At 42.7% G+C, this 15701-nt stretch overlaps 1 protein-coding gene across 1 annotated transcript in view; it reads left to right on the top strand.

Annotated features, from left to right (window-relative positions):
- FBXO36 (F-box protein 36) overlaps window positions 1-15701 on the top strand; it is a 100101-nt gene that overhangs the window by 75093 nt on the left and 9307 nt on the right. The window contains exon 3 of the mRNA XM_082396289.1: window positions 5323-5495. Coding sequence (XP_082252415.1) covers window positions 5323-5495 — 173 coding nt within the window. The remainder of the gene's footprint in view (window positions 1-5322; window positions 5496-15701) is intronic.

Raw genomic sequence — 15701 nt, 5'->3', positions numbered from 1 at the left:
TGGCTGTGATGCCTTGAAAACAGGAAGGGTGAGAGCCACATCTTAAGAATGTGAAACAGAAAGATAAAAGGACCTGGGACATTAGTGACATAATGGAACTTCTGCAACAGCCTTTCTGGTCTACTGCCAGACTCTGTGTGAGAAAAAAATAAACTTCTATTTGTTAAGTCACCTTAAATTGAGTTTTCCATTTTGTTCAGCTGTGAACCAATCTCCAAGTGATTACAGACCAACTATTTCGGGAGTTACCCTTATATATATATATATATTTTTTTCTCCTTTCTTTCTCTCTTCCCTCCCTCCCTCCCTCCCTCCCTTCCACCCACCCTCCCTTCCTTCCTTCCTTCCTTCCTTCCTTCCTTCCTTCCTTCCTTCCTTCCTCCCTTCCTTCCTTCCTCTCTGTCTCTCTCTCCTTCTCTCTCTCTCTGGTGGGTCCCTTAAAAGTTTAGCAAGTTTACTGTAACTTAACTTATAAAAATCTAACATATGTCAATATTTCTATCTGCCTCTTGAGTATAAGGACCTTAGAATGTTTACATTCTAAGCCTCTACCTCATATGTAATTGTTGACTGCTGTTTTGATTTGCCTTGTTCTGACACCTCCTCTAAAGTTTGTTATTTAAAACATGTTTTATACAGTAGTAGTTGTTTATATTTGCCTATGTTTACTACCATTTCTTTCATCTTCATTGCTTCTGAAATTCTAGTCTTTCCTTCTGGGTAAATTTCTTTCTTCCTGAAGTGTATCTTTAAGTATTTCAGGATCTCATCGTGTAAATCGGGTCCATATGTGGATAGGGCTCCTCAGGTGTAATGCCTTAAGTACAGCTCCTCAAGGAAGGTTCCTTTAGATCTGAAGCCAGTGACAGGTTTTCTGTCCCCTCTCCCCCAACATATCACCGTGGGACAGGCATGAGAGAATCACTGTATACAATGCTCTTGAAACAGTGGGGAAATGATAGCTCCATGGGAGTCATTGGTCCATAGAAATTCTGAAATCCAGCAGGGCACAGGTTATTAGTTCTTGATTAGAGCTCAAAACCTATCACTAGACTCTTTATGGCTTTTGGCTTCCCCTCTGGACTCTTGATTCCATCCTCTGATTCATCCTTCCTTTTTGGCAAAAGGGTGCCCATGTTTGCAGGTGTAGTTTTCTTAGCCTACTTCCCACCTGTAGGAGTTTGGGGGTCCAGAGTCATCTTTTCCTTTTGTACTACCTCTGAACCCTTTCAGTTCAAGCTGGCAGTCAGTGTTTCTGCTGATATAATTCTCTTAAAAACTTTGTGTGTCGTCTATTATTCTTATTGGGGTTCACTCCATTAGACAAAACCACACCTATACATCTTTTTGCGATAAGTCCTTCTTTACTTTGTGTTTCTGTCCTTGACTCCTGAGTGACCATACCCTTAAGCTTCTTGGAAGTGCTACAGTATCACTGAATGGTTCTTAACAAAGCATTTTCCAGCCACACTCTCAGCATCGTCTTTATACCATGTTTTCCTGACACTGCTCTGGATTTGATCTTTGCCTGGGAGTCATTTCTTAACTTCAGCATGGCTTGCCATCCGAAGAGGCAGAGAAGGTTCAAAACCAGCAAATCCTGGCTCCTTTTTAAGAGACCTTCCTTCAGCTTATCTCTTTCTGCTCACATTTTACTTCAAGCAGCAAGAAGAAATCAGGCCACATGTTCAACAACACTCTGCTTGGAAATCTTCTTAGCCAAGTTACACACCCACCAGGAATATTTCCTACTTTCCATATTACAGCAGGCAATAATATTGCTAAACTTTCTGCCACTACATAGCAAGGATTCCCTTTCCTCCAGTTTTCTTCCACCTTTCTCCAGTTTTTTAATAATATTTTCCTCACTTTTCTTTAAGCCCTCACATATAAAGCCTCCTCAGAGTCCATCAGGCTTTTATTAACAGATATTATTTACTTATTCTACTACTTACTGAAGGCTTTTCAGACTTTCACTAACACTCTCCTCAAGCTCATTCAGATCTCCACATACTTTCCAATTTCAACGCCATTCCCACATTCTGGGTTTCCACCGTGGTACCGCAACACTTGCAGGTACCTAAATCTTTATTGTCTATTGTTGTGTAACAAATTACCCCCAAACCCAATGGCTTAAACCAATAATAAATGTCTATTAACTCAGAGAGTTGGGTCAGGAATTTGGGGGCAGCTTACCCCGGCTGTTCTGATCCACGGTCTCACATGATGTTGCCTGGGACCCTAGTCAACTGAAGGCTTGGTTGGAGCTGGAGAATCCAGTTCCATGATGGCTCGCACACCTGGCTGATGCAATTTCCTTCCCCATGGACCTCTCCATGGTGCTGCAGAGTAGTGTTAGGACACGGCAGTTGGCTTCTCCCAGAGTGAGTGATCCAAGACAGCAAGACAGAAGCCCTAAAGTCTTTTGTGACCTAGTCCTGGGGTATTTTTGCAATATCCTATTGGTTACACAGGTCAGCCCTAATTCAGTGTGGGCTGGGAACACACAGGGGCATGAATCCAAGAGGAGAGAATCAGGAGCTCTCTTGGAGGCTGGCTGCCACATAATCCAACACGAAGGAGCTGATTTTACTTTTCAAAATGGAGTTTGTTTTAACACTGTTTTCCATATTTTATTTATTTATTTATTTAATTTATTTACTTTTGGCTGCTTTGAGTCTTCGTTGCTACGCGTGGGCCCTTTCTAGTTGTGGCGAGCGGGGGCCACTCTTCCCCGAGGTGCGGGTGCCTCTCATTGCGGTGGCCTCTCCTGCCGCAGAGCACAGGCTGTAGGCGTGGGCACAGTAGTTGTGGCGCAGGGGCTCAGCTGCTCTGCAGCATGCAGGATCCTCCCAGACCAGGGCTCGAACCCGTGTGCCCTGCATTGGCAGGCAGACTCTCAACCACTGCGCCACCAGGGAAGTCCCTGTTTTCCTTATTTTAAAAGAAACAGATGTGGGAATTCCCTGGTGGTCCAGCGGTTAGGACTTGGGGCTCTCACTGCTGCGGCCCCGGGTTCCATCCCTGGTCAGGGATGTAGATGTTGGTTACATAAAAAACACAAACGGGGGCTTCCCTGGTGGCGCAGTGGTTGAGAGTCTGCCTGCCAATGCAGGGCACACGGGTTCGAGCCCGGGTCTGGGAAGATCCCACATGCCGCGGAGCAACTAGGCCCGTGAGCCACAATTACTGAGCCTGCGCGTCTGGAGCCTGTGCTCCGCGACAAGAGAGGCCGCGATAGTGAGAGGCCCGCGCACGGCGATGAAGAGTGGCCCCCACTTGCCACAACTAGAGAAAGCCCTTGTACAGAAACGAAGACCCAACACAGCCATAAATAAATAAATTAATTAATTAATTAAAAAAAAAACAACAACACACAAACAAGCAAAAAAAATTTTTTCTAAGGACCCCAATACCTATACACTTTGAAACTATCATGTTACATACTTAGGTGTATGTGTCCTTTTATAATTTTAAATTTAACATTTAAAAGACTTTATTGGTAGAGACTTTTTTTTTTTTTTTTGTCTGCACAGCTTGTGGGATCTTAGTTCCCCAGCCAGGGATTGAACCTGGGCCCTCAGCAGTGAAAGCACAGAGTCCTAACTGGACCGCCAGGGACTTTCTAAAGTGCATCTGAACATGCTTTGAGTATGGTTTCCTGGAATTTTAAAATGTTGAAACATCTACAATTATTTTAAGGAAATTTTATTGTACTAAGGGTTTTGTTTTGTTTTTCCAATAAACAAGCGCTGCTTTTTCTCCTTATCCTGCTGGTGAGTCAAGGGTTCTTCATAATATCTACCCTTTTAGGTTGAGTTTTTGAAGGGCTATTCCCCCCCCCCCCCCACCCAGGAAAACCTTTGGACTTTAGAAGTGCTTTGAATTGGAAGCACTTGGAATTTAGAAGCAAATAAAACCCTTAATGCCTCTAGAAAGCTGGACTAACCAGTTTTGGAGAGAAATCTTATATGGCGGCTCTTCCAAGTTAGCACAATTAGAGGTTTTACATAAACATAGCCCACACCTTACATCCATTTTGAGATTGGAGATCCATCTACCTTTAGGATCACCGATCTGCTGCTTCTGCAGGGAGCTGGGTATTCTTGACAGCTCCATCCCACTTGCCCCAGAAGGAGTGTTCCAGGTTGGGAAGGAAGGTGGTGCCCAAATCTTGGACAGTTAGTTCGCTGTAGAGAGTGCACTGTCTCTGTTCTAAGAGAAGTTCTCCGGAAAAGCTAGATATAGTGGTGCTTTCAGAGGCAGAAGTGGAAAAATGAGCTTCAAGAGACTAAGAAAGTCCCCAGGTTTGGGACCACTGGAATCCACGTGCATACTCCGTTATAGCCCCATTTTCCTTTCTCATAAAAAGAGGAAGCCTTCCTCCCTTCTTTCTTTCCTTCCTTCCTTTCATCCATTTATCCTAGATTTTAAAAAATTACATGGTAATATATTACAGAAAGATTACAAAATACAGATAAGCAAAAGGAAGAAAGTAAAAACCACCACCTGGATTTAATCACTGTTATAATTTGAATATGTATCCTTCCAAACATGTTTTATTATTTATTAGCCATTCCTTAGTTATTCAGAGAGCTGGGGTAAAAAAAAAACACAAAAACCCAACCCTGTTTTCTCCTACATTAAACACATTTGGGTAGATCATAGTGTTGGTTGATTCTTTGTGAACTATTTCCTATTTTGGAAATAACTGAAAAGATAGGAAAAACGATAGGCAAAAGTTGACACAATTTTCACGAAATATGCCTCTATATTTTTCTTTGCCTCTTTCTATTTTTTTTTTTATTATGTAAAGGTGGGAATGAAAGAAGGTAAAGAAGAAGGAAGAAAGTTTCATAGAGAAACCATGTATAACAATAAGAGAACAAAAGTCAGTTAAAAACAAGAGATATTAATGTTTCACACCAATTTGGGGAAGGGGGGGAGGGGTAGAAAAAAAAGACATGAACCAGCATCTTTGCCCAGTCATGGAGATTGGGAGGATGAAGATGAGGATGACACTGAGACTGGTTAAGTCAGTTGTCTGGACTGGAATTTGACGCAGTCCATCACTGTGTTAAACAGTGAGTGTACCTAAAAGATTGTGATCTCAGGGCAAGGACAGCTGTTGGAAATACATGCCTTGTAAATACATGCCATTGGTCCCAAAGGCAGCTTGGTGAAAGCAGGAATGACTCAGCAAAATCTAACATCACTCTCAGGGGGAAAATGCCCCAAAGCTTGTCTTACTGATAATGATCATAGTCTTTATGTGACTACACATGATAACTGTGTTGTTTTGTTGGCTTCTTTGAATTACAGTTCAAATTGCCTTAATATTTGGTGCAAGAATATTAGACTATGTCTTCAATTTATGCGAAGGTAAATTTGACTTCCTTGAATGGCTCTCAGACGATTTGCTCCTGAGTATCCTTTCTTATCTGGATCTTGAAGACATTGCCAGGCTTTCTCAAACATCACGCAGGTTTGCAAAGGTAACAGTCAAATTATTTTGGGTCTGTATAGGATTTTCCTTGTGCTTCCTCAAAGTTGTTTAATTTTGTTTCAGGTTTTTTTTTTTTTTAATATAGAAGTGGTTTATTATTTGCATTTATTTCAGCAAGCTTTTGTTGAATACTTATTTTATGACAGGTACTGTCCTAGGCACAGAGGCAACAGAGTTGAAAAGACATTATTCTTGCCCTCAAGGAAATTATAGTCTAATAGGAGAGAGCCATACAGGTACAAATCATCACAATGTAGTGTGAGCAATTGAACAAGGGAAGTGTGAACAAGGTACTAAGACAGTGCAAGGTGATTTCCTCTGCCTGGCTTCACAGAAGTGGGTTATTTTTTCTGGGTTTTGAGGGGAAAATAGGAGTTCATCAGGTGGTCTGGCTAGCTAGGGGCATTCCAGGTCAAAGGGGCATTCCAAGTCCAGGCAGAAACTCAGGCAGAGGCATGATGGCATAAAAGAAGAAGGAGGGAGGTGATTACTCCTCAGCCATTTCCATTTCTTCCAGTAAAAGCCCTTTTCTGAATTACCTATCCCACTATGGGTGATTCTGAGGCACTGTTCGTTGTAGCGCCCTGTTTTTCCCCAGGCCCCAAACTCACCAAATAGACTCTCTCACTTTGAATCCTCAGCAGAAGGACACAGGAATGGAAAACACAGTTAGTGCTGATTTCAACCAATGTTAGGGCCTTGATGCAGCTATTATTAGTTCCTCTCCCTAGATCCTGGAAGGTGCCTTGGTTCCTGCCCCTTCAGCTATTCCTTCAATTCTAGAGCCCTGTCATGTCCTAAACACACACATACTGTCCTTCCGCTTAATCCTTTTTGGCTTAAGTTAATCAGAGTTGGAGTTTGTTGCTTGCAGCTGAAGAACCCTAACTTAGTATTTAGCTGTAATGTACTGGTGTTACCGACCAGGTAGTGTGAGCAATTCAACAAGGGAAGTGTGGACAAGGTACAAAGACTTGGTAGAAGGTACAGAGGTACAAGGTAGAAGGTCTTGGCCTTCCCCAATCAATAGTAATTGACTAGAGGCCAGACAAGAAATTCAATCAAGGCTTTATTGGGGCCCCTGCTGCAGCAGGGGGTAGCAAGAACAAACAACGGTTTCCCTTGTTTGCTCGCTCCCTGAGTGGGGGGCAAGCTTGTTCCTTACATGGGGTGAGGGCAGGGGTGTGTCCAGGGGTCGGGCTGGAGGGGTGGCTTAGGTGTTTTGCCCACCCCTTAGGTAGTGTTGTGTGCAGGGGGCATGTGCAGTACCCTGGTTTTGCTCCAGGCCCTTCAAAAGTGGCAGTTGGGTTTTTTTTGGTCTCTTTGTATCTTTTGTCCACAATTTGTCCCAGCTGCACATGCATGCAGTTATTTTTAGTCCCATACAATTTCTTTGTATTGGGTTGCTCAAGGAGAGGTGTGTCCAGGTGCAAGCATTGCAGCGCTGTAGCAAAGGGTCCCAGCTCCCAGCAAGTGGTCCCAGGTCCCAGCCTGTCTCACCAGGACGACATCCATTTATACACGAATCTGCAGCATCTCCCAAGATGATTCAAATCATAATCTTATTGTCTAAAAAGTCAACATTTTTTTCACAGTAATGCAATAAAATTCCTTGATTTTTAGATATTAATTTTAAGTTTACAATCTGTATTACTTAATATACCCTTTTGAGTATAAAAACATGTATACTTGATTTTCCTCCCTAAAATGGAGGGCCAGAAACAAGTATTATGAATATCATTGTACTGTATTTTTTTTGCCCTTTAAAAAAAATGTATTAAAGTTAAGATTTTGTACTTGCTGCTGCTAAGAAGCTGATTATTCATGCTTTAAATGAAGGAGGATTTTTGTTTGTTTGCTGTTTGGTTTTTTGTTTTTTAATTGATGTGTAATTGACCAACAACACTCTGTTAGTTCCAGGAGCATAGTATGATGATTTGCTATTTCTATATGTTACAAAATGATCATCCCTGAAGGAGAGTTTTAAGTGAATAAAATATAGTAGTGGGAATGTATTAAAAGCTTCTGCCAGGGCCTGGGTTTGTCCTGAGAGTAAATGGAAGGATTCGATAGGAAATGGCGGCGACTGCAGTGTCTTGTGAAATTGATTCCTTACTTGGCGATTCCTTACTTGGAGCAACTGACTCCCCTCCGGGTTTTGCTCATTTCCACTTTCTATTCCTCTGCCTCTCAATGTCCTGCCATTATTTTAGCGCAATCTTGAAAATAGCCTCCATAATTTACCCCGCGCTCTAAAGTAAGGCTTTTCTAGGTTGCTGATTTCAGCCCTCAGAATCCTCGCAGAGCAGAATTATTCGAAGATGGAATATGATCCAAGGCTGCTGCTTTTTTCTTTCTGTGTGATATTAACCATTCATTTCTGTTGTTAGTCCAAACATTATATGTTCCATTTACATATTTTTCCCTTCATTTATAAACCACTTTCATTTACTGTTTTGCCCCCTCAGTTATTAAATTATTTTATTAAGGAAGAGTCTTCTATTTCAAACTTTTGGGGGCACATTTATTAGCAAATTAATTGTATCCCTGTCCCACTTTTTCCTGTGGTCCCAGGGAGGGAGGTTTCCTTCCTGTTCAAGGCCAGTGCCACCTGCCACCCAGCTCCAAGTTCCAACCCAAAGGATTTCAGGTTGTCACTTACCTCCTTTCTCTTCTGTGTGGTTGTTGTTATATATTTTTTACTTTTTATTTATAAATAATTTTAGATTTATAAAAGTGTTGTAAAGATAATACAGAGAGTTTGCATATACCCTTCACTCAGCTTCCCCTAATGCTAACATCTTACATAACCTGGGACATTTTATCAAAACTCAGCAGTTAATGTTGCTACAATAATATTAACTAAACCACAGACTTGATTTGTATTTCATCAGTTTTTCCACTAATATCCTTTTGGTGTTTCAGGATCCAATCTGGGATACTACGTTACATTTAGTGCCTATTTCTAAAGGTCTCTTTCAATTGGTTTTTCCTCTCGGTACATTGACTTTTCTTAAATCAATCTCATCCTTCAAAAAACAAAAACTCTCAACTCTATTCTTATTCAATCTCTTTCCTTCCCTGTTTGTGAAAATAAGGGTTTACACAGCAGTTCACACTCAGCAAACCAGCACCATTCATCCTACTGAGATTTTATAATCTGTGATAAACTGGGAACAGTAAGGGTGATGTGAAGAGTTTGTCATCAAGCTAAATTCATTCCATTTAAATGACCATTCTTTAACAGAGGTTAGACCTTCCTTGGGGGAGATTTAAAATGTCCCTTCTTTTATAAAATAGTGGTATTAAAATGTGATAATTTTAACAAGTTATCCTTACTTGGCAAATTAAAAAGTCAGCACTCTTATTTTGGTTCTTAATTGTTGTTTTGTTTGATTTCTAAAAATTTTGCTGGTCTTACAACATCCAAAATTCTGGGAGCCACTGGCCTTTTGTCTGTCTACCCTTCATCTCTCATTTCCCCTCTGTCCATGCCTCCTAAATATCTCTGGCCTCATTCACAGTAACCTCTTGGTTGTCACATCCAAAGGGCAAGGCCTTCCACGTCCTGACCCATCTCTGCTTCCAGAATTCTCTGGCGGGTCCCTTCATGGCTGCCCTTTCACTGCTTCATTGGTAGCTCTTTCATGCGGGCTGAGCGTGGCCTTTCTAAAATGCACTCTGGTCATATCACTGCCCTGCTCAGTGACACTTAGTGATGTCCCATCATTTTCAGAATGAGATCCAAAGTCTTAGCTGGCACTTCAGGCCATGGTGCCCTGGCCCCAGCTCCCGCCCCCAGCCCCAGCCAGGTAGACTGTGTGCACCTGTCCCATGTGCTGGGCTCTCTGCGCCCCTTGGCCTTTGCTTATGCTGTTCCCTTTCAGAGGAATGGCTTCCCTTCTGACCCATCACTCTTAACTCCTGAATGCTTCTCATTTGGGTTTTGTGCTATATCCATGTTGTTTATATTTTTGAAAAAGAAAATCGATTTGCATTACAATAACCAGGTTGAAAATTGAAAAAAAATTATATGTCTTTTAATGTGTAGTAAAAAGTAATTCTCCCTCCCATTCTTTTTTTTTATTATTATTATTTATTTATTTATTTTGGCTGCACCAGGTCTTAGTTGCAGCATGCGGGATCTTTAGTTGTTGCGGCATGCGAACTCTCAGTTGCAGCGTGCATGTGGGATATAGTTCCCTGACCAGGGATCAAATCCAGGCCCCCTGCATTGGGAGCGCGGTGTCTTAGCCCCTGGACCACCAGGGAAGTCCCTCCCTCTTATTCTTGGTCCTCATTCCTCTAATTCTCATCTCCAGCAGCAATTATATTACCAGTGTCTCGTATGTCCTTCCAGAGAGAGTCTATGCACATGTAAGTGTGTGTGTGATGTGTGAGCATATATACATGTACACATACCCTTCTAAAAAGCATATGATAGCACATTATATATTGTTCTCTGTCAGGTTTTTTTCTACTTCACAACACATTTTAGACACTCTTTTATGTCAGTACATATAAATCTTCAGTTTAGAAAAGTGCCCTAAGTTGTTATTATGTGGATAAATCATAATTTTTTAAACTAGATCCTTACTGATAGACATTTAGATTGTTTCCCCTCTGCTATTTGTAAATAACGCCCCAGACTATGGCTAGACTGGACTCCGCAGAATTGGGTCTGCCCTGGAAGCATAAAGACACATGAGAGACACAGAGGGTGTAGGGACTCTGGGTGGATGGGGGCCTGAGCCTGGGAGAGCCCGTGGTGCTAGCCCACACCCAAGGATGGAAGTTTCCACTTATCAAACTTAATGCCACCAGCAATCAGGGCCGTCTGGCTGCCTGCCCTTGCTCTGATTCCGTGTTGACCAAGCCATGGAGCCTCCAGGGATGAGCATCTGAAGGTCTCGTGGGTGGATGGTTATATTTCTCAGGGTAAAGAGGCAGCCTCTGGGAGCTTGGCTAATATAAGCACACCCCTGAAAGGTGGATCCCATGTCACAGTATACCAGAAAGTCACACCGAGGGCCAGCCCTGGGCTTGCAGTGAGCTCACTAAGGTAAGGCTGCCACGTAGAACCTTCCTGGGGAATGCTGAGGTCCCGAAGGGGGAGGGACGATCACGACTAGCAAATAAACATATTCATCTTGGTAGTGACTCAGGAACAGGCCCACTGAGGAAGAAAATCTCTCCTCTGTCACATTTCGGCCTGCAGAGAAACAGATTTTTCCTTATGTTCCCAGATTCCCTATGACTGTGACCCCAATTCTGGCCACGTAGGTGAGGCACCCAGGGAGCAGGTGAAAACAGGCCGGGCCCTGAGTCGGATTGGGTAGGTCTTGGTGGACCCAGCGTCTGCACTGTCTTGCAACCCGATTCTAAGCGTCCAGGCCAAGGATTTGACCATCTGATATTAAAATTGTAGAGACAAAATATCTCACGAGACTCTGAAAGGCTGGAAGCTTGGGATGGGGGCGGGGGTGTCGTTTTTCCATCTCCACTTGTGTACAGGCAGTGTGGATGGTTAAATCAGCTTGAGGCCAGAGACCTGGGTTCTGTTCTTCGCTCAGCTACTCCCCACCATGAGCCTTGGGCAGTCACACCCTTATCCCCTCTAAGCCTTAATTTCCACATTTGTAAAAGGAAAGTTTTTAACTAGATAAACCCTAGGATCCCTTTCAACTTGAATGTAGTTTATGTGTGTTAAGTTCATGCACCACCTCCAGGGGGAGCTAAACCCACGATTGGCTATGTTTTGGATCAAAGCAGCTGGAACCATAGTCAGGATGGGTACTTTGTGTTTTGCAACCTGGCATCTATCAAGCAAAAGAGCCCCAGGGTTTGGGAGTCCTAGATGGGGGTATTTTGTAAACCAACTTATAATACAAAACAAAACTGAATATTTTCATTGTAAAATATAATGAGTCGTAAATGAAGTTACCCTGGTGGAAATTTCAGCTCTCTTCTGAGAATTTCTTCCTTTCCTCCAAAACCTCAACATTTTCTTCCATAATCTCTGTTATATAAGATACACTGATATCCTGAAATGTATTGTGCTGGGAAAGGGGTAGTCACCTATACTAGTGCTACAGAGTTCAGAGTTTTAAAAGGAGGTTCAGATCTGTTTTATTTTTGCTTACTTATTTATTTATTTTTAATTATTTTATTTTATTTTATTGCTTTCTTGGCCGTGTGGCATGGCATGCGGGATCCTAGTTCCCCGACAAGGGATCGAACTCATGCCCCCTGCATTGGGAGCATGGAGTCTTAACACTGGACCGCCAGGGAAGTCCTGTTTTGTTTTTTAATATTAAGACATTTTCTAAGAGTTTTCCTTCCTTGTTTATATTTAGAATATGTTGTAATCCGAGTAGAGAAACTGGACCTTGAAGGACTGTTGAAGATGGGGTAAGATAATGAAGGACCTGCCTAACATCAAAATGTTTGGGGGGCTGTCATTATCAGAAGATTCAGCATTGCTGTTTAACTGTAACCTTCATGATGTGAATATAATAGTTTTTGCTTTTGATATTTACGCAGAAAGGATCTTAAACGATTATGCTTGATTATACTATTAATTTCTGTTTGAAATTCACTCTTTTCCCTTATTGGAATACATTTAGAGTAACATGAAGTATGAAAGTAACCACTACTGGCTGCTTTCTGCTCGAAAGTGAGTGTAATGGTGTCATGAAATAGAGATAACGCTTACATGTTTTTCGCCTCCCCCAGAAAGAAGTCAGAACACGTGGGAGGAAAGTAGGACAGTGCCAAGGCCAGGCCAGGGGTGGTGGGAGTGGGATGCTTGGCTGTCTGGAATTGTGGGCACGGTGGATAGTGGGCAGCTGGGTGTGGCCTGGTGGGCTGAAGTGATGGTCCACGGTGGGGGACATCAGTCAGGGGCACAGTCAGGTCACTTTCAGATAGCTGTCACATGGTGGCGGGGTTGTCCCAATCCTGGTGCTGCGGGCTGCCCGCTAGACTCCCAACTGTGGCAACTGAACTGGCCCCCCAGTGGCTAAGTGCCTATGGGGCCTTTCTTTCCAGTGTCTTCTCAGAAATGGGGGAGGTAGCATCTATTCTGTCTCCCCTTCCTGCCCATTGATTACATCTTTTCCATGTGCTTTATATATGTTATTCCTAATCCTCACAGCACTAAAAGTTTAGTATCATTTCCATATAATCATAATAAGTTCCATTTATAGACTATCTACTGCGTGCTAAGCACTGAATGTACGTAATCCAGTACAATCCTCAAACAGTGCCGTAAGATGGATGAGTAAGAGACTCTCTTGTCCTGATTACCGAGGAGGGAACAGAGGCTCAGGTAAAGCACACAGAGAGTGAACAGTGGAGCCGGGTGCTGTGCCCGGGCAGCCTTACTCCATGGCTGGTGTGCTTAAATCAGTTTATTCTCCTCCTCAGATGACCAAATGCAAGATCAGATGTGGAGACCAGGCTCGGAGCAATAAGTAGAATGTCCAGGATGACTTAATTATTAAGTGGCAGGGCCAGCGTTCAAGTCAACTTGTCCCTGAAGAACATAAGGAAAAGGTTCTGTCTTTCATAAGATGGAGTTAAGTATGGGAATGTGTTTTCTCCCTCAGGTAGACTGGAGCTACAGCAGGTAGGTACCACAATGACAGGCCGGGGCTTTGAAAGTATTTCCTTCCTCAGGCCACGTGGAAGCATCCCATGAGCAGTAAGGCAGAAAAGGTCCTGCCCCCTCAGGACATGTCCCAGTCTTCATTATCCTTATCTATATAATTGTGGTCACTGAGATTCCTTTTTCATATATCTTTTAAATATTTGTCTATGAGTCATTTCTTTTTTTTTATAAATTTATTTATTTATGTATTTTTGGCTGCGTTGGGTCTTCATTGCTGCGCGCGGGCTTTTCTCTTGTTGTGGCTAGCAGGGGCTACTCTTCATTGCGATGCGCAGGCTTCTCATTGCGGTGGCTTCTCTTGTTGCAGAGCACAGGCTCTAGGTGCGCAGGCTTCAGTAGTTGGGGCTCGAGGGCTCTAGAGCACAGGCTCAGTAGTTGTGGCGCACGGTCTTAGTTGCTCCACGACATGTGGGATCTTCCCCGCCCAGGGCTCGAACCCGTGTGCCCTGCATTGGCAGGCGGATTCTCAACCACTGCACCACCAGGGAAGCCTCTGAGTCATTTCTAATGAACCAAGTTTGCAACCATGAAATTTAAACTAACAGAAGGGATAAAGTCAGAAGATGGCTTGAGTCTATACCAGCTTATCATTTCACTGATGGAATTCCATAAAGGTGATTTCATTCTGAATGAGTTTCACTACAAGAAGGACCCCATCATTATCTCGTGAAGGATTCAAAGGTTGTAGTCATCCTTAAGTTGCAATTACATATCAAATACTAGAAAAATTCAAAAGCTTTCCATATTGACTGTATTAGGATACACCGAGTTAGAAATAGTGACTTGGGATCACAAAGCACCCTAAAACTCCAGTGGCTTAAGACAATAATAGCTGTTTGTTTCATTCATGATTCATACTCACTGTGGGCTGATAGGAGGCTCTGCTCCACAATGTCTTTCAGCGACTCAGGCTATTAGAGACTCCACCGTCTTGTAACTGAACCATCTGAAGCACGTGGTGTCCTTAGTCACTGTGGCAGGGAAGAGACAGCTGAGGTTCATGCACTCTGTTTTTTGTTTGTTTGTTTTTTTTTAACATGTTTATTGGAGTATAATTGCTTTACAGTGGTGTGTTAGTTTCTGCTTTATAACAAAGTGAATCAGTTATACATATACATATATTCCCATATCTCTTCCCTCTTGCGTCTCCCTCCCTCCCACCCTCCCTATCCCACCCCTCTAGGTGGTCACAAAGCACCGAGCTGATCTCCCTGTGCTGTGCAGCTGCTTCCCATTAGCTACCTATTTTACATTTGGTAGTGTATATATGTCCATGCCACTCTCTCACTTTGTCACAGCTTACCCTTCCCCCTCCCCATATCCTCAAGTCCATTTTCTAGTAGGTCTGTGTCTTTATTCCCGTCTTACCCCTAGGTTCTTCATGACCTTTTTTTTTTTTTCCTTAGATTCCATATATATGGGTCAGCATACGGTATTTGTTTTTCTCTTTCTGACTTACTTCACTCTGTATGACAGACTCTAGGTCCATCCACCTCTCTACAAATAACTCAATTTCGTTTCTTTTTATGGCTGAGTAATATTCCATTGTATATATGTGCCACATCTTTATCCATTCATCTGTTGGTGGACACTTAGGTTGCTTCCATGTCCTGGCTATTGTAAATAGTGCTGCAATGAACATTTTGGTACATGACTCTTTTTGAATGATGGTTTTCTCAGGGTATATGCCCAGTAGTGGGATTGCTGGGTCATATGGTAATTCTATTTTTAGTTATTTTTTTTTTAAATACAATTTTTATTTATTTATTTTTGGCTGTGTTGGGTCTTCGTTTCTGTGCGAGGGCTTTCTCTAGTTGCGGCAAGTGGGGGCCACTCTTCATCGCGGTGCGCGGGCCTCTCACTATCGCGGCCTCTCTTGTTGCGGAGCATAGGCTCCAGACGCGCAGGCTCAGTAGTTGTGGCTCACGGGCCTAGTTGCTCCGCGGCATGTGGGCTCTTCCCAGACCAGGGCTCGAACCCGTGTCCCCTGCATTGGCAGGCAGATTCTCAACCACTGCACCACCAGGGAAGCCCTATTTTTAGTTTTTTAAGGAACCTCCATACTGTTCTCCATAGTGGCTGTATCAATTTACATTCCCACCAACAGTGCAAGAGTGTTCCCTTTTCTCCACACCCTCTCCAGCATTTATTGTTTTTAGATTTTTTGATGATGGCCATTCTGACCAGTGTGAGATGATATCTCATTGTAGTTTTGATTTGCATTTCTCTAATGATTAATGATGTTGAGCAGTCTTTCATGTGTTTGTTGGCAATCTGTATTTCTTCTTTGGAAAATGTCTATTTAGGTCTTCTGCCCATTTTTGGATTGGGTTGTTTTTTTTTTGATATTGAGCTGCATGAGCTGCTTGTATATTTTGGAGATTAATCCTTTGTCAGTTGCTTCATTTGCAAATATTTTCTCCATTCTGAGGGTTGTCTTTTTGTCTTGTTCATGGTTTCCTTTGCTGTGCAAAAGCTTTTAAGTTGCATTAGGTCCCATTTGTTTATTTTTGTTTTTATTTC

The sequence above is a fragment of the Balaenoptera borealis genome (assembly GCF_965194805.1).
Source record: "Balaenoptera borealis genome assembly, chromosome: 6".
Lineage (NCBI taxonomy): Eukaryota > Metazoa > Chordata > Mammalia > Artiodactyla > Balaenopteridae > Balaenoptera > Balaenoptera borealis.
This window is presented reverse-complemented; position numbering and strand designations above follow the sequence as displayed.